Source organism: Gorilla gorilla, chromosome 20 (assembly GCF_029281585.2).
Source record: "Gorilla gorilla gorilla isolate KB3781 chromosome 20, NHGRI_mGorGor1-v2.1_pri, whole genome shotgun sequence".
In the NCBI taxonomy this organism is placed as follows: domain Eukaryota; kingdom Metazoa; phylum Chordata; class Mammalia; order Primates; family Hominidae; genus Gorilla; species Gorilla gorilla.
The window spans coordinates 70,298,268-70,316,901 of NC_073244.2; the positions used below are offsets into that span (position 1 = coordinate 70,298,268).

At 48.8% G+C, this 18,634-nt stretch overlaps 1 protein-coding gene and 1 pseudogene across 7 annotated transcripts in view; both read left to right on the forward strand.

Annotated features, from left to right (window-relative positions):
* Positions 1 to 9,440, forward strand: part of ZNF274 (zinc finger protein 274) — a 30,414-nt gene extending 20,974 nt beyond the window's left edge. For all 7 annotated transcript variants that reach the window (XM_055370853.2, XM_004061587.5, XM_019016316.4 and 4 more), the window contains 4 exons: positions 2,599 to 3,081; positions 5,833 to 5,945; positions 7,446 to 7,572; positions 8,046 to 9,440. In XM_055370853.2, the coding sequence (XP_055226828.1) occupies positions 2,658 to 3,081; positions 5,833 to 5,945; positions 7,446 to 7,572; positions 8,046 to 9,028 (1,647 nt within the window). In that variant the 5' untranslated portion in view covers positions 2,599 to 2,657 and the 3' untranslated portion in view covers positions 9,029 to 9,440. The remainder of the gene's footprint in view (positions 1 to 2,598; positions 3,082 to 5,832; positions 5,946 to 7,445; positions 7,573 to 8,045) is intronic.
* Positions 9,441 to 12,014: 2,574 nt separating this feature from the next.
* On the forward strand, positions 12,015 to 13,803 carry LOC134757706 (small ribosomal subunit protein uS8-like; annotated as a pseudogene).
* The last annotated feature ends 4,831 nt before the right edge of the window (positions 13,804 to 18,634 follow it).

Consider the following 18,634-nt stretch of genomic DNA (forward strand, 5'->3'; position numbering starts at 1 on the left):
GTTGGGAGCCGTCTGCTGTGGCCTCAGCGGAAAGTCTACCCCAGCCCGCGAGGTCCAGAGAAATACTTGCAGGTGGGGCAGGCGTGGAAACTCCTGCCGCGCTGCCCCGTTGCCCCATGTAGGCCCAGGACGTGTCCCTGTCAGCGGGGACTAGCGAGAACGGTACCGGAAGCCCGTGTCTCGGAGGCTGCTGGGAGCTGTAGTCCCCGCGGGTGACGTAGTTCTGGGCGCTTTTCCGGGTTCAGGGGGGCAGGGTTCGAGGCGTGGCCTAGAGGCGTTGTAGGCGTCGACCCATTTCGTCGGAAGAGAGACTGGGTCTTGTGTGGACTGTGCTATTCTGGGCGAAGGGGTTAGCTTATGGTTGTGGCCTCGGATTCCTGAGTGCGCGATGACGGACTCGGCGGGTGCTTGAGAGACCAGGGCCGAGCAGGGGCCTGTGCAGGCGGCTTCCGGGCTCTGAAAGATGCTTCCGCTCGAGCTTATTTTTAACGTAGCTGCAGCTATTGCACACTAGTAATTTTCTGCTCTGCGACCGTTTTTCTGCGCTGTAATAATCACGCTAAAAGTAGTGCAGGTTTTACTGCTTACAAGGGAGTTTTTAACAATTTTCTTAAACTGTGTTACCACACTACCCGTTCTTCCAGTTTTGTCCTAACACACACCGCGCGGGGCAGGAATATTCCAGGTATGTTGTGGAAATAAAGACCAGGCCGTCCAGATGAGGACACGCAGAGGTTGACTCAGAGCCGGGTATAGTAGGGAGCCAGCCACGGTCCCTTGTGTTCTGTAGAGAGAGTCAAAGGCAGGTAGGGAGTGAAAAGACGTGCATTCATAAGGGAGGGTTCTGAGTGGAGAACCCTATTGGCTTGGCGGGGAGCAGTAAAAGGGTATACTGGCAGTCATCTAAGTCCTGACCTGTGCTTGTTGCCAGAGGTTGTGGGTCAGTGCTGTGTTAACTATATTTGGTTTGGCTGTTGTGTTTTTATTCATTCCTTTGGTGCCTCTATACCTATCTTCATCTCCGAATAGCTCCAGTAGATTCATCCCGTGAAAGTAGCTGTGGTTCCTTGCTGTAGCTTTGCTAGTTCATGCTGAGCTACTTCCTGGTAGAATTGTGCTAACCATTTATATTCACAACAGCAAGGGTGAAATTGCAGGTTTGCTCTTGTCGTTGCCACTAAACATTACAAATATCAAAAGTAAGTCATAATCTGTAGTTATTTATACTTTTATATTTGTTTTTAAGGCCTTATTTTTTAGGGACAATATCAGGCTTGGTAGCCAAGGCTGGAGTGCAGTGGTGCAATCATAGATAACTGTAAAATCAAATTCTTGGGCCCAAGCAGCCCTCCTGCCTCCAAGTAGCTAGGACCACAGGTGTATGCCATCACACCTGATTAATTTAAACTTTTTTAGAGACAGGGTCTCACTATGTTGCCCAGGCTGGTCTCAAGCTCCTGGCGTGAAGGGAATTTCCTGCCTCAGCCTCCCAAAGTGCAGGGATCACAGGTGTGAGCCACCCCGCTGGCCAAATTATTTAGAATTAGCATTTTGGAGGGGAGTTTTAGAGAGCTTTCTTGTTTCCTCCTCAGCATTTTAGGACAGTCCTGGAGTTCAGTTTAGCAATGTGTCTTGTGGACTCTGTGCCAGGACCCAGAGCCCCTGCCTTTCCCAGATATTCTCGTTCTTGTCCCCAGTGGAGGTTGGAGAAGGTTCTTTTTCCTGTGACCATGCATACATGTACAGTGTCACAGATCCCTTCTCAACCCTCATTGCCTTTTGTTCTTTCCCTATAACAGCTCTATGGAGATATAATTCACACATTGTAAGGTTCACCCTTGTAAAGTGTACAGTTCAGTGTTTTTAAATATATTCACAGGGTTGTACAGCTGTCACTACTGTCTAATTCCAGAACATTTTCTTCACCCAAGAAAGAAACCCCATACCCATTAGCAGTCTCCCACCAATCCTCTCAATTTCTCCATTTCCTAACAATTACTAATCTACTTGTCTGTCTGTGGATTTTTATATTCTGGACATTTCATATAATATGTGGCCTTTTGTGTCTGGCTTCTTTTACTTAGCATGATGTTTTCAAGTTTCACCTGTGTTGTAGCATATATTAGTAGTACTTCATTCCTTTTTATTGCCAATATTTCATTATATGACTAGGTCACAATTTGCTTATACATCCCTCAGTTGATAGACAATGGGTTATTTGTACTTGTTGGCTATTATGGATAACACTTTGGTGAACATTCTTATAGAAGTTTTTGGGGACATATGCTTTCAATTTTCTTAGCTATATATACTTGGGGGGAATGTCTGGGTCATGGATAACTATGTGTTTAACTTCTGAGGATTTACCAACCTGTTTTGCAGAGTGGTACAGCATTTTATATTCCCACCAACAGTGTATGAGCATTCTAGTTTTTCCACATCCTCTCCTGTTACCATCTGTCTTTGGTAACAGCCATGCTAGTGGCTTTGAAGCATATTCCACTGTGGTTTTGACTTGCATTTCCCTCGTGAATAATGGCGTTGAGCATCTTTTCATGTGCTTGTTCTCATTTGTCTTGCTCTGCTTTTGACTTACAGAGTATCCTGAGCTCCAGCTGGACCCTAAATTGGATCCTCTTCCTGCTGAGAGTCCCCTGATGAACATTGAGGTTGTTGAGGTCCTCACACTGAACCAGGAGGTGGCTGGTCCCCGGAATGCCCAGATCCAGGCCCTATATGCTGAAGATGGAAGCCTGAGTGCAGATGCCCCCAGTGAGCAGGTCCAACAGCAGGGCAAGCATCCAGGTGACCCTGAGGCCGCACGCCAGAGGTTCCGGCAGTTCCGTTATAAGGACATGACAGGTCCCCGGGAGGCCCTGGACCAGCTCCGAGAGCTGTGTCACCAGTGGCTACAGCCTAAGGCACGCTCCAAGGAGCAGATCCTGGAGCTGCTGGTGCTGGAGCAGTTCCTAGGTGCACTGCCTGTGAAGCTCCGGACATGGGTGGAATCGCAGCACCCAGAGAACTGCCAAGAGGTGGTGGCCCTGGTAGAGGGTGTGACCTGGATGTCTGAGGAGGAAGGTAAGTAGAAGGGTGGGTAGAGAGACAGCTTAATGAGGGTGTCTAGGAGGACCCTGTGGGGGAGATAAGAACTCCAGGCTTCCTGGGAAGGTCATGGGAAGGATTGTGTCCGCTCCACACAGACCAAGGACATCCATGTTGCCCACGTGTTCCTGAGTCAGAGCCACTGAAACCCTTGCATTCTTTAGCCCTTCGTGGGCTTCTGATGGAAGCACACAGATGAAGTGCTTCATTTTTATCCCTCTGGCATCCCTGCTGCACCATAAGCCCTGTAGCACTTGATAAGATAGATGGGAATACTGAGCTCAGAGAGCCCGCAGTAGCAGGAGACACAGGGATTTGACAGATGAGAATGCATAGAAAAATGCTGGGACTACGAGGAGCTCGAGGTGATGGTGAGGCTCATGAAGGTCTGCAGCTGACACCTGGTGTGGAGTGGAACTTGGCCAGGGTAAAGAAAGGGGGCAGGAAAGATGTGCCATGCAGAGGGGAGCACTGCCTGTAAGGGCCAAGATGGAAGGAATCACAGTAAATGCAAAACTCAGAAAAATCGGGTATGTTTGTGATGGAAGGGAGCAGAGGTTGGAGCTGGCACTGCCAGTGGGCACTTTAGTCCTAAAGCAAAGCAAAATGTTCTCTAAAACAGTAGGGCTCGATCCCTGAGTTCCAGAAACTGGTGGCACCACTGGATTTGACCTTTAGAGATTCAGCAGGCTGCATGTGTGGTGGATGGTGGACAGAGGATGGGGGCAAGGCTGGACACAGGCTACCCGCAGCTATTGCCATGCCCTCTGATGGGGTGGTGTCTTGGATAGGAGTGATGGTGATGGCTGACTGGGGAGAGACTACAAATGTGGAGTGTGTATTTGGGAGTAAGACTGCAAGACTTGGTTTCTTCATCAGGCTGTGTTTCACAGAGCATGCATGCTTCTGCATTGCTCACCTCCATTTTCCACATTTCACAGGTGCCCAGAAGATGTTTCTGATGTGAACGAATGATTGACTGTTTGATGTTTGTGATTGCGGGAAAGGGGAAGGTATCCTGCAGGGGGATGGTGGGATTCTAAGAGGCCAGGGCATCCTGGAGATTGGGTATCCGAGGCAGCAGGGCAGGCACTTGCATGAGTTGTGTCAGATGCACCAAGTCTGGGGTGCTGTACTTGGCAGAATAATTGCCCCAAAGGTGTCCATGTCCTGACTCCTGGACCCTGTGAATAAGTTGCCTCACATGACAAAGGGGACTTTGCAGAAACAATTAAGGATCTTGAGAGGGAGAGATGCACTGGATTATTTGAGTGGATCTAACATAACCACAGGGGCCCTTAGGAGAGGGAGGCTGGAGGGTCAGAGGAGATGTAATGATAGAAGCAGCCGATAGAGGAAGAAGCCATAAGCAAAATGTTTGGGGCAGCCTCTAGAAGCTGGAAAAGGCAAGGAATGGATTCTCCCTTGGAGCCTCCAAAAGGAACATAGCCATGCTCACACCTTCATTTTAGCCCAGTGAGGCACAAACCAGACTTCTCATCTCCAGAACCATAAGGTAATACATTTGCATTAATCTGAGCCGCTGGCATTGTGGCAATTCACTATAGCAGCAATAGGAAACTAGTTAGGTGCCAAGGAGACAGTTGTGGGGTTAATGAGGTGAAAGTCAGTGAATTCACCCTGTGTTTAACCTCAGGGGTGAATGAAATAAATTAGTGCCACAGAAGACAATGGGAAGAGGCTTTCCAGAGAACCCTGAGAATCTCACATTATGTGGTCAGTGTGTTAGTTGGGACGCTTGGGTGTGACTGCTGCAAAGCCTTGCACAGAATGTCTCAAGGGAGAAGGAGAATTTATTGGAAAAGTTCCAGGGTGCTCAAGCATCAGGCAGGGCTGGACCCAGGAGCTCCAATAGTGTCCTCCAGACTTGTCCTGTCCCTCATTCTTACCTCTTCTGCCCTCCACTGGCTTCACTCATGGGCAGGCTGTCTCCCTGCATGGGATTTCTCTTTCCCAAATGTTCCAACTAAAGCCTTGTTGGCTCCAATCATCTGGTTATAGGCTGTGTTCATCCCAGATCTAATCACTGTGGCCAAGAGAAAGGGATGGTCCAGTGGGCCAGCCTAAGTCATCTTGTGGCCCACCTTGGTGGGGGTGGATTAGCATTGTGGAAGCCTGTGGACCATTTGGGGTCATGTGAAGAAGGTTAGAATGAAGGAGCCGTGGTTACAGGGGCCCTTGGGCCAGGTGGAGCTGTTGTTTTCTTAGGTGGAGGAGACTTGGTGACGTTCACCTCAAGATGGCTGCATTTCATGGGTCCAGGGAAAGTCTCACCTTCCATGAGGTAGGAGGAGAGAGGGAAGAAGGAAGAGGTGCCTGAATAGGCAGGGTGCAGGGCTTGGAGGCCGGAAACAGGGGCTTTGACTCTAAGGAGGGGGCGTCAGTCAGCTGCCTCACAGGAGGGGCTGGGGCCCTCAGCAGCCCCCGGAAAGGGAAGGAGTGGGACCAGAGTCTCAGCAGTGAGGACACTGGTGCCCTGTGACCCTTGGAGGGTGAGCCATCCTGGGCCCATCCAGGTGTGGGCACTCGGGCACGTGCTGTGAGGGGAGCGGAGCTGGTAGGAAGGGAGGACAGGAGCAGAGGCTGTCATGGAGCCACAGTACGATGCAGGGGTGCGGTGGCCCCATGGGTTGCAGAGAGGCCACCCTTGCCGTGCCTAAGGGTCCCCACACCTGCTGACCTCCTCTGGCTGGTGTCTCCTCCCAGTACTTCCTGCAGGACAACCTGCCGAGGGCACCACCTGCTGCCTTGAGGTCACTGCCCAGCAGGCGGAGAAGCAGGAGGATGCAGCCATCTGCCCAGTGACAGTGCTCCCTGAGGTAAGCGGGGAGTATCACCCTGTTTTGGTCACAGCATCTCCTGTGAGGCAGGCCCACCCCTGAGGCATCCACTCTGCCCTGGGCTTTCCTAAGACCTCCCACGGGCTGGGACATTCTGAGATTCTGAGCTCTTAGGTCTGTGCTGAAGCAATCTGAGTATGAAGAGCAGCCCTGCCCTCCAGCCACTGTGGCATCATTGGAGACAACGCATGGTGACCCGGGAGCTGAGAAAGCAGGAGGCAAAAGGGAAGGGACTAAGTGTTTACAGAGACTTGAGAGGTGGAACTACCACAGGCAGGCACATCTGTATCCAGGTCAGAACAAGAGAGCCCTCAACCTTCAGAAATGCATACTTAGGTATTTATCTTTGGTATCTGGGATTTGCTTCAGAATAACCCAGAGCTGGGGTGTGGGTGAAAAAGATTGGTCCTGATGCGCTGACCACTGGGGTAGTGGTATGTATGTGTCATTGGTCAGACCTGTTTGCACTGCAAATGGCTTATGCTGGCTCAAGCGTAGAAGTAAATTTATTGGCTCTCATGTATTCTCTGGTAGGCTTCAGGCAAGGCTGCATCCAGGTGCTCCCAGGTGATGGGAAGAATCTCTGGCCAACCTGTTTCATGGCTCTGCTTTCTCCCCTTTCTTCTTCTTCTTTTTTTTTTTTTTTTTTTTGAGATGGAGTTTCACTCTTGTTGCCCAGGCTGGAGTGCAATGGCGTTATCTCAGCTCACTGCAACCTCTGCCTCCCAGGTTCAAATGATTCTCCTGTCTCAGCCTCCTGAGTAGCTGGGATTACAGACAGCTGCCACTACACCCGGCTAATTTTTGGTATTTTTAATAGAGACGGGGTTTCACCATGTTGGCCAGGCTGGTCTCGAACTTCTGACCTCAGGTGATCCACTCGCCTTGGCCTCCCAATGTGCTGGGATTATAGGTGTGAGCCACTGCGTGTGGCCACTCCCCTTTCTTCTTAGGCAGATTCTGCCCCATGTAAGCAAAATGCCTCAGATCCTGGCAAAGCAGCGTTGGGGGTACCTCTTCTTCCCAAAGTCCTGGTCAGTTCCCCAGAAAGGACCAGTCATGGCTGTGCCAGGGTGACTGCCCTCCCCCAGGTCAGCCCTGTCGACAAAGGCAGGGGCTTGGTTGTCATTTCCACCAAGTGGGAAGACAGTATTAATAGATGGAGAACCCTCTGCAGTGGGAAGATTTCAGCAATGGGCAAGCTGGATAGAGCCGTGGTTAGGATGGAGTTGTTTGCTTGTTGCACTTGGAGCTCTTTATGAAGCAAGGGCTCTGCCGCCCAGCCTGAGACCCAGACCTTGGTTTGGACCCAGTAGAACTCTTGTGGGCCCTGGGTTGGTGTCTCTGAGCAAATCCCCAAAGCAGGAGAGTCCCTAGCACCGTGAGCTCTGTCAGAACCTCCCAGCTGGCCTTTCTTCTGCCCTCATTGACAACCCTCTGACCCTCTTGCTGAGCATAGACACACATGTGATGTTACAGGAGCCAGTGACCTTCCAGGATGTGGCTGTGGACTTCAGCCGGGAGGAGTGGGGGCTGCTGGGCCCGACACAGAGGACCGAGTACCGCGATGTGATGCTGGAGACCTTTGGGCACCTGGTCTCTGTGGGTAAGGCTGTGCCCCCTCTTCACCCACCTCAGGGCTGGTAGGCCACAGGAGCCCCAAGTGAGGGGTGTTCACCTTCTCTGGACTCCACACTGGGCATTCCCTCAAGGGGCCCTTGCTCCATCCAGGGCCTGTAAGTGGAACTGTAGACCTAGAGGGGTGGGGGCACTGGGTGGCCAGAAGCAGCCTTAGGTCCGGTGAAGGAGTGATTTGCTATCTATCTCCTGAGGGAGTATGAGAGAACGGGAACTTGAAGAGCTCGGAGGATACTCCCTGCCCTTCCTGTGCCTTGTTCACCAAGGTCAGTGCTCCCCTCCCTGCCGCTTCATTGCTTTTCAGTCTCTCTCCAGGTTGCATGACTCTATTTGGGAAAAAAAAAAATCCTGACTTTTGAACTTAATTATGCATTTCGTGCTCTCAGACCCATCCCAGCACATCTCTCTATGGGATCCACATCTTTTGTTTATTTTTTTCAGGGTGGGAGACTACACTGGAAAATAAAGAGTTAGCTCCAAATTCTGACATTCCTGAGGAAGAACCAGCCCCCAGCCTGAAAGTACAAGAATCCTCAAGGGATTGTGCCTTGTCCTCTACATTAGAAGATACCTTGCAGGGTGGGGTCCAGGAAGTCCAAGACATAGTGTTGAAGCAGATGGAGTCTGCTCAGGAAAAAGACCTTCCTCAGAAGAAGCACTTTGACAACCGTGAGTCCCAGGCAAACAGTGGTGCTCTTGACACAAACCAAGTTTCGCTCCAGAAAATTGACAACCCTGAGTCCCAGGCAAACAGTGGTGCTCTTGACACAAACCAAGTTTTGCTCCACAAAATTCCTCCTAGAAAACGATTGCGCAAACGCGACTCACAAGTTAAAAGCATGAAACATAATTCACGTGTAAAAATTCATCAGAAGAGCTGTGAAAGGCAAAAGGCCAAGGAAGGCAATGGTTGTAGGAAAACCTTCAGTCGGAGTACTAAACAGATTACGTTTATAAGAATTCACAAGGGGAGCCAAGTTTGCCGATGCAGTGAATGTGGTAAAATATTCCGGAACCCAAGATACTTTTCTGTGCATAAGAAAATCCATACCGGAGAGAGGCCCTATGTGTGTCAAGACTGTGGGAAAGGATTTGTTCAGAGCTCTTCCCTCACACAGCATCAGAGAGTTCATTCTGGAGAGAGACCATTTGAATGTCAGGAGTGTGGGAGGACCTTCAATGATCGCTCAGCCATCTCCCAGCACCTGAGGACTCACACTGGCGCTAAGCCCTACAAGTGTCAGGACTGTGGAAAAGCCTTCCGCCAGAGCTCCCACCTCATCAGACATCAGAGGACTCACACCGGGGAGCGCCCATATGCATGCAACAAATGTGGAAAGGCCTTCACCCAGAGCTCACACCTTATCGGGCACCAGAGAACCCACAATAGGACAAAGCGAAAGAAGAAACAGCCTACCTCATAGCTCTCAAGCCAGTTGAAGAAACCTTGCCTTTTCAGCTTGACCCTGCAATATAACATGCACAGGCCTGCTTGTGAATCAGGACTGAATGTGAAAGGGAAGTATTGAGTGAGGACATTCCCAAAACCAAAGGACAACTGAGGAGACTGCCCAGCACATAATGAATAAATAAGAAAATGAGTGAGGAGTTATTAACATCAGTTGGAAAAAAGATTTCCCATTCACTTGATATTGTTTGTTCACTCATTTAGTCATTAAAAGTGAGATTAATGAAAATGTTATATAATAACTTTAAAAAGCCAGGTAATTAATAATCTGCACTGATACTACATCCACAGTACCACAGTATTTATGTGTATGAATTAAGGATTAAAAGATAATGTGGATAAATAAACTATTGCTCTATGTCTGTGTAGAACCTGTGTATTTCCTGCCTGCTTAAATATCTCTATAGTAATGATTAATATTTAAGCAACATTAAAACACAAGGAAGGAGATTATCAGTTCTAGAAGATTCTGTGCAAGGCTGCAGCACCTTGGGCACAAGATACTATGTGAGTTGGGATGACTGAATCTTTCTGCTCCTTAGGGGGTTGTCATGATATGGTTAGGTGGAGGTAAGGAAAACTTAAACCCAAAGGGCTGGAAACCCCAGGCAAGTGTGGGGCTTCCTGGGAATATTCATGTTTCTTTTGTTATTTTTCGCACAGAATCTCATCCTGTCACCCAGGTTTGAGTGCAGAGGTAGAATCATAGCTTACTGTAGCCTCGAACACCTGGGCTCAAAGGATCCTCCTGGCTCAGTCTTTCAAGTAGCTGGGACTATAGGCATGCACCACCATGCCTAGCTTCATTTGGTTTGTGTTTCCATTTTTCCTGAGAGACTATCACAAGGAAGGCAACTGCTCTGGCCAGGAGCCCATCACTAAGTTAAGCAAAAAGACACTGGCAATACTAGAGCATGTACTTGCCCACAGTTCACATTCTTTCTCCAGGTCACATAGCCCACAGTATATGACCCACTCCGTTCCTTGTTCTAGGCTCCACCTTTGCTCTTGAGTTCCGTGTAACATTTAACATAAAACTCTGGATCAAAAATACTTAGGTTCAAGACACTGGTTGAGTGCTACTCTGCATAGCCTCTTTAGAACCCTTGGGTCTTGCCAACAAGGGTGAGGTGCAGTCGTGCCATCTAGGATGAGAGTACCTCCTTTCTCTGCAGAAGTGAAAAACCCTTGGAGACAGGACCAGAGTAGATACCTTGAGCCCATGTGCTTGGAGAATGATGGTGGTACACCAGCAGCCCTATTGCCATTCACACATTGGGCACAGGGCTTGTGGCTGCTATGTTGCTTCTAGTCATTTCAGCACTTTAATATGGCACATGTTAGCTTCTTTGAGAACATACACAGTTGAAGAACTTGCCCAGGGACGTTAGTTGGTAAAAACAGCCTCCTCAGCTGTTCAGAACTCTACAATATCACCTCTCAAGAATGAACCAAAGAATGGGACCCTTGAGATTAGAACCTGGTAAACTAAAAATTCCCAGATTCCAAATCCTAGACTGAGGGGTGAGTCCAAAGTTTTAGTGATGGCTTCAGGGACTGAGATGATGGTTTGAGCTGGGTCTGGGAAAATAAGGGACCCAGGAATAGGAAAGGGGGAGAACATACTAGGGTATGGGAGAGCTGATTGGGACTACAAAGTACAAGGCCAGTGGGTTCATTCCAAGGTATGGAATGGCTCATCTCATGGCTGGCACCTGGGCTTGAGGTGGCTCTAAGGCTGAGTTCAGTTGTGTTGGGTTCTCTCATCCAGAGAGCCAGGGTTCCAACAGTATTAGGCAGAAACAGCATGGCTTTTTCTGACCCAGCCTAGGTCACATGGTGTCACCCCAGGACAGTCTATCCTTTACAAGCCAGTCACTAAGGCCAGCCAGATTCAGTGGGAAGGGGGTTAAACTCCATCTCTTGAAGGGAGAGTACCAAGGTTAAGAAAGGCAGGAGAGTGTAGTGGCCAACTCTGGTTAAGAAGGTCTACAAGTATGCCAGCATTTACCTTTAAATACTGTGTATCCCCACCTGTGCTTGCAAGACAGGAAGAGGAAGGCAGGGAGAGAGGCTGCACATGTGGGAGCTGACACACTAGACACAATTATTAGATGTAGTTTAAATCCTGGCTCTGCTCCTCACTGGGTCTGTGATTGTCAGAAAGAGGATTAATGCCTGGAGGGTCCACGTTCCATATATCCAGTACACCAGTGAAAAGGTACATGACGCTGGGCACAGTGGCTCACGCCTGTAATCCCAGAACTCTGGGAGGATCATTTGAGGCCAGGAGTTAGAGATCAGCCTGGGGAACATGGCAAGATCCTGTCTGGAAAAAAAAAAAAAAGGCCAGGTGTGGTGATGCACCTGTAGTCCCAGCTACTCAGGAGGCTGAGGTAGGAGGAATGCTCGAGCCTAGGAGTTTGAGGCTGCAGTGAGCTATGATAGCACCTCTGCACTCCAGCCTGTGTGAGAGTGAGACCTTGTCTCAGAAATAAATTTAAAAATTGTAAAAAGAGGTTACAAAGATGTTAGCTTCTTTGAGAACACATGCAGTTGAAGAACTTGCCCAGGGATGTTAGCTGGTAAAAACAGCCTCTTCAGCCATTCAGAACTCTACAATATCACCTCTCAAGAATGAACCAAAGAGTGGGACCAATTAATTCCAGCACATCCACTTATTTGTTCAACAAGAGTGTCTGTATCATTTACCAAGAAGGATTAAAAAGTAATTTTGTTCTCTTTGTTCCTTTGTGGCTGATTTTTAATACAGAGACTATGTATCCTGGATCCAGCCAGTTGAGCAAACTCTGATTAATTTTAATAGGTTTTACTAAAATCTCCTGGATTTCCATACTTTTAATTTTATGTTAATCTTTGCATAGTTTTCTTCTGAATACAAAGTAACAGAAGATTTGATTTTTTAAAAATCTCTCTTTCCACCATCCTTTGGTGCCGTCGTCAAGGTGCGGATGAATATCCTGTCTGATGTTCTCAAGAGGATCAACAATGCTGAAGAGAGACAAAAGACAGATTATTACTAGGCGGTGCTCCAAAGACATTCTCCGGTTTCTAATTGTGATGATGAAGCATGGTTACATTGGTAAATTTGACATCACTGATGATCACAGAGCTGGGGAGATTGTCGTGAACCTCACAGGCATGTTAAACAAGTGTGGAATGATCAGCCCCAGATTTGATGTACTCAAAGTTCTAGAAAAACGGCAGAATCATCTGCTTCCATCCTGCCAGTTTGGTTTCATGTACTGACTTCAGCCGGCATCATGGACCACGAAGCAGCAAGACAAAAATACACAAAAGGGAAAATCCTGGGATTCTTTTTCTAGGGGTGTAATGCTTACAGAAAAAAATGCCTCCGTGGACTACAGTGCATCCAAAAACAAAATAACTGACATTTGTACCACACAAGTTACCCTCCAATAGTGTGATCTTTCTTTCTTAAGGTGTAAAACCACACTCGGGGTTGTGGTATTTGATGCTGTGCGAAATTTTACCTTCCCTCGCAGCTCGCGAGAATTTGCGGGGCCATTCAGCATGGCCAGCATGGGTCCGAGCGAGGAGGGTCCATCCTCATTGCACAGGCTACGGAGTGGCTCCCCGGGTACTTTCCAAGGCCAGGTCTCCACCTCGAAGTGCGTCAAAGGCTGCAGGCCCAGGGGAGGCTGACCAGGGCCCGAGGGAGGACGACAAGCTGGGACGTTGGCGGAGGGGTTAATGGCAGAGTCGCGACACAGCCGAGCCCACAGCTCTGGGAGGCTGGTTCTGCCTCTCTCCCGAAGCGTCGCCCGGCTAAGCTTCGAGCACCAGGACACACAACCGCCGACTATTCCAGAGCCCACAGTCTGCTTCACGCTGGAGGCCGGAAACGACACGTCCCCAAAGCCCGCGCGCGCGGCCCGCCAGAACTGACCTACCTAATCATCGCACCGCTGCGATCAAGCGGCGACACACGTTGCCGGGTAAGAGTCACGCTTTGGCAAATAAGCAACCTGCCTCATCCAATCAGCGTCTCGCCTGCCCGGTTAGTTCCTTGTCTTGCCCAACCAGATTCTTGCCTCCTCCATACCGCTACTTGCGTGTGCCGGTGCCTGGCCCAATCAGCGTCTTGCGCCTCTTCTCGCCCCCGGGCCTGGTGGAAACAGACTCAGGGCCCTTTTGGCTACACCTGGGAGCAGGACGCCCTGGCGGCTGGCTGCGGCCGCTGCAGAGATGAATGGCCCCGGATCTGTGGAGGCTCGCCTGCCCCTGGGGACCCCGTCCTCGGCCTGGGGGGTAGTGTCAGGTGTGTTTGAACCAAAGCAATTCCATCTTGAACAGCGGCTTTCTAAACTAAGGCTAAGACCGGTTGGGCTACATTCCCAGTAAGTTAAGGCATTCTTAGTCACAGGATGAGATAGGAGGTCGGTACAAGATACAGGTCATAAAAACCTTGCCGATAAAACAGCTTGCAATAAAGAAGCCGCCCAAAACCCACCAAAACCAAGATAGCGATGAGAGTGACCTCTGGGCGTCCTCGCTGCTACACTCTCACCAGCGCCATGACAGTTACCAACGCCATGGCAACGTCAGGAAGTTACCCTATATGGTCTAAAAAGGGGAGGCGTGAATAATCCACCCGTTGTTTAGCATATCATCAAGAAATAACCATAAAAATGGGCAACCAGCAGTCCTCGGGGCTGCTCTATGGAGTAGCCATTCTTTATTCCTTTACTTTCCTAATAAACTTGCTTTCACTTTATGGACTGGACTTGAATTTTTTCTTGCATGAGATCCACAAACCCTCTCTTGAGATCTGGATCGGGACTCCCTTTCCAGTAACAGTGAGAGCCCAGACTGGAGACAGGTGGTCACAGGCTCCCAGGGGATTGGGGCCCTAGGGAGCCGTTGGTCTGTGCAACCGCCAGGCCCCGCCCGGGTCTCCTCATTAGGCTCAGGCGCACAAGCGCTGTGCTGGCCTGGCCCTCAATCACAGGTGAGAAGCATCCCGTTCCCACCTTGGGAATGGCCCAGCGCCTGCGGGTCCTAGACGCCCAGCCTGGCCTGGCCACGGACTCTTGGTGAAGGGGTGGGCTGCGCATCACTCAGCTGTGGTAGTGGTGATGATGGTAGGGGTGCTGGGGGACTCGAGCTGTGTCCTGCGCGGAAACTTGAAAGAAATGTGAGTAGCTCTGCCGGGACCACGCATCTCTAGGCACGCCCGGCAGGGGGAATATCGAGATGCTTACCACACCAGTTTGTGTTTTGCCGTATCCAGGATCCTCAGTCTTATTTGCTGAATAATAATTTTTATTATTTATTTATTTATTTTTTGATAAGGAGTCTCACTCTGTCGCCCAGGCTGGAGTGCAGTGGCGCCATGTCGGCTCGCTGCAAGCTCCGCCTGCCGGGTTCACGCCATTCTCCTGCCTCAGCCTCCGGAGTAGCTGGGACTACAGGCGCCCGCCACGACGCCCTGCTAATTTTTTTTTTTTTAAGTAGAGACGGGGTTCCACCGTGTTAGCTAGGATGGTCTGGATCTCCTGACCTCGTGATCTGCCCGCCTCAGACTCCCAAAGTGCTGGGATTACAGGCGTGAGCCACCGCGCCTGGCCTGCTGAATAATTTTTTTAAATCCATGCGTTAAAATTCAAAATTTATAAACTGATTTAAAAGGGATCATTTGGGTCGCGCCCTGTGGGTCAGGCCTGTAATCCCGGCACTTTGGGAGGCCCAGACGGGTGAATCGCTTGAGCCCAGGAGTTCGAGATCAGCCTGGGCAACACAGCAAGACTGCACATCTGGGAAAAAAAAAAAATGCTGGGCATGGTGGCACACACCTGTAGTCCTAGCTACTTGGGAGGATCGCTTGAGCCCAGGAGTTGGCTGCTGCAGTAAGCTGTGGTTGTACCTCTGCACTCCAGCCTGGCCAGCAGAGGGAGACCTTGTCTCAAAAAAAAAGGGGTGGGGGGTGGGGCCTTTTGGTTATTTACTTGCCAAAATAAACTTGAGTTAAATACAGTTGGTTAAAGGCCCAGCGCAGTGGCTCACACCTGTAATCCTAAAACTTTGGGAGGCTGAGGTGGGTGGATCACTTGAGGTCAGGAGTTCGAGACCAGCCTGGGCAACCTGGAGAAATCCGTTCTCTACCAAAAATACAAACATTAGCCAGGCACACCTGTAGTCCCAGCTACTCAGAATCCTGAGGCAGGAGAATCCCTTGAACACAGGAGGCAGAGGTTGCACTGATCCGAGAGCACGCCACTGCACTCCAGGCTGGACAACAGAGTGAGTGAGACTCCATCTCAAAATCATCATCATCATCATCATCATTATCATCATCTACAAGGGAAAATGGCAGAAGTTAAGACAATTTTGAACAGGAAGAACAATGTACGGAATGTCTTACCAAAATGAAAGTGTGTATTGTTAAGCTAAAGTAATTAAAACTGTGACCCTGGAGCAGACAGAGACAGAGCAATGCAACAAAGCTATGTAGAGATGGCATTTGTGGCATATGATAAAGCAGCCATTTTTAAGTTATCCAGAAAAGAGGGAATGTTCAGAAAATGTGCTGGGAGAGTATATAGTCGTCCGGAAGAAAATTAAGTCAGACCTCCATCATACCATACAGAAAGTTAAATTTCAGAGGGATGAAAGAACAAACATAGGGCCAGGCACAGTGGCTCATGCCTGTAATCCCAGCACTTCGGGAGGTCGAGGCGCTGACAGATCACCTGAGGTCAGGAGTTCGAGATAAGCCTGGCCAACATGGTGAAACGCCGTCTCTACTAAAAATACAAAGATTAACCGGGTGTGGTGGCAGACGTCAGTAATCACAGCGGCTCCGGGGGCTGAGACAGGAGAATTGCTTGAACCCGGGAGGCAGAGGTTGCAGTGAGCCAAGATCACACCACTGCAGTCCAGCCTAGGTGATGGAGCAACACTCTGTCTTAAAAAAAAAAAAAAAAAAAAAGAGCCAGGCGTGGTGGCTTATGCCTGTAACCCCAGCACTTTGGGAGGCCAAGGTGGGTGGATCACCTGAGATCAAGAGTTCGAGACCAGCCTGGCCAACATGGCAAAACCCCATCTCTACTAAAAGTACAAAAATTAGCCAGGCGTGGTGGTGGGCGCCTGTAATCCCAGCTACTCAGGAGGCTGAGGCAGGAGAATTGCTTGAACCCGGGAGGCGGAAGTTGCAGTGAGCCGAGATGGAGCCATTGCACTCCAGCCTGGGCGACAAGAGTGAGACTCCATCTCAAAAAAAAAAAACAAAAAAAAAAATCAAACTCAACAATTTATCAAAAGGATGACAGTATATGTAAACTCAGGAATGCAAGAATGCTTCAGGCCGGGCATGGTGGCTCACACCTGTAATCCCGGCACTTTGGGAGGCCGAGGCAGGTGGATCACGAGGTCAGGAGATCGAGACCATCCTTGTTAACATGGTGAAACCCCGTCTCTACTAAAAATACAAAAAATACAAAAAATTAGCCGGGCATGGTGGTGGGTGCCTGTAGTCCCAGCTACTGAGGCAGCAGAATGGCATGAACCCGGCAGGCAGAGCTTGCAGTGAGCCAAGATTGCGCCACTGCACTCCAGCCTGGGTGACAGAGCGAGACTCCATCTCATAAAAAAAAAAAAAAAAAGAAAGAAAATGATTTAAAAGATCAAAAGGAAAAATAAATGCTTATGACAGTCTGACAGCCAAGAAAATTATAATCAAAATAATAGTCAAGGAACCGGCCTTGCTTGATATTAAAATGTCATTATAATCTCAACAGAATGGTATTATATTATTGTTTATTTGTTTGTTTATTTATTTATTTTTGAGACGGAGTCTCACTCTGTCGCCCAGGCTGGAGTGCAGTGGCACGATCTCGGCTCACTGCAAGCTCTGCCTCCCGGGTTCACGCCATTCTCCTGCCTCAGCCTCCTGAGTAGCTGGGACTACAGGCGCCCGCCACCACGCCCGGCTAATTTTTTGTATTTTTAGTAGAGACGGGGTTTCACCGTGTTAGCCAGGATGGTCTCGATCTCCTGATCTCGTGATCCACCCGCCTCGACCTCCCAAAGTGCTGGGATTACAGGCGTGAGCCACCGCGCCCGGCCTATTGATTTATTTTTCTGGCAGGGAGTCTCACTCCCTCGCCCAGGCTGGAGTGCAATGGCGCGATCTTGGCTCACTACAACCCCCGCCTCCCAAATTCAAGCGATTCTCCTGCCTCAGCGTCCCCAGTAGTTGGGATTACAGGTGTCCGCCACCACTCCCGGCTACAGAATGGCATTATTATAAGAATTGACAAATGGATGTGTGGAAGAAAAATGATAGCTTATTTGAAAAGTGATTTTGGGAGAATTCTAGCTTTCCCAGTAAGCTGATGCCTGCATCAGACCTCAAACAAAAGTAATTCCTAATAGACTAATGACTTGTATGTTTTTAAAATTTTTTTTATATTTTGAGATGGAGTCTTGCTCTGTCACCCAGGCTGGAATGCAGTGCCGAGATCTTGGCTCACTGCAACCTCTGCCTCCCACATTCAAGCGATTCTCCCCGCTCAGCCCCACTAGTAGCTGCGATTACAGGCGCGTGGCATAATGCCCTGGCTAATTTTTGTATTTTTAGTAGAGACAGGGTCTCACCATGTTGGCCAGGCTGTTCTCAAACTCCTGACCTCAAGCTATCCACCCGCCCTGGCTTCCTAAAGTGCTGGGATTACAGGCTTGAGTCACCGCACCTGGCCAGATTTGCATGTTTTAAAAAGTGCAAAAGAAAATTTAGAAGACTACATAAACATAAAATCTGTGGCTTGCAATACTTTTTAAAGCAAGACAAAACACTCAGATCTATTCATAAAGGAAGAGTAGACAACATACTTTACATAAAAAGAATTTTTTTTTTTGCGAGACAAAGTCTTGTTCTGTCACCTAGGCTGGAGTGCAGTGGTGCAATCTTGGCTCACTGCAACCTCTGCCTCCTGAGTTCAAACGATTCTCATGCCTCACCCGCCTGAGTCGCTGGGATTACAGGCATGTACCGCCAGGCCTGGCTGATGATTGTATTTTTAGTAGAGACGGATTTTGCCATGTTGGCCAGGCTGTTTTGAACTCCTGGCCTCAAGTGATTCTCTTGCCTGAGCTTCCCAAAGTGCTGAGATTACAAGCATGAGCCACTGCATCTGGCCTAAAAAGAATTTTTTGTATGCTAAAATAGATACCACAAATTTAAAAAAGAGAATAAACTGTGTATTGAGAAAAATATTTGTTACACAAATGACAGACGAGATTAACATTTATAAACTATCATGAACGCCTATATATAAGTGCCAAAAAAGAAAAAAATATTAATTAGACAAAACACAGAAAACAAAACCTCAAATAACCAGTACGAATATGTAAAGATCCTGAAATCACAAGTAGCTAGGGAATACAAATTACACAAAATGTTACTTTTACCCAAAATACTGGCAAAATACAAAGGATAATACCCAATGCTGGAAAGAATAGGGATTATTATTCTCACTTTGGAAAGTAATTTGGTAATACCTAAGAGAATCAAAAATAC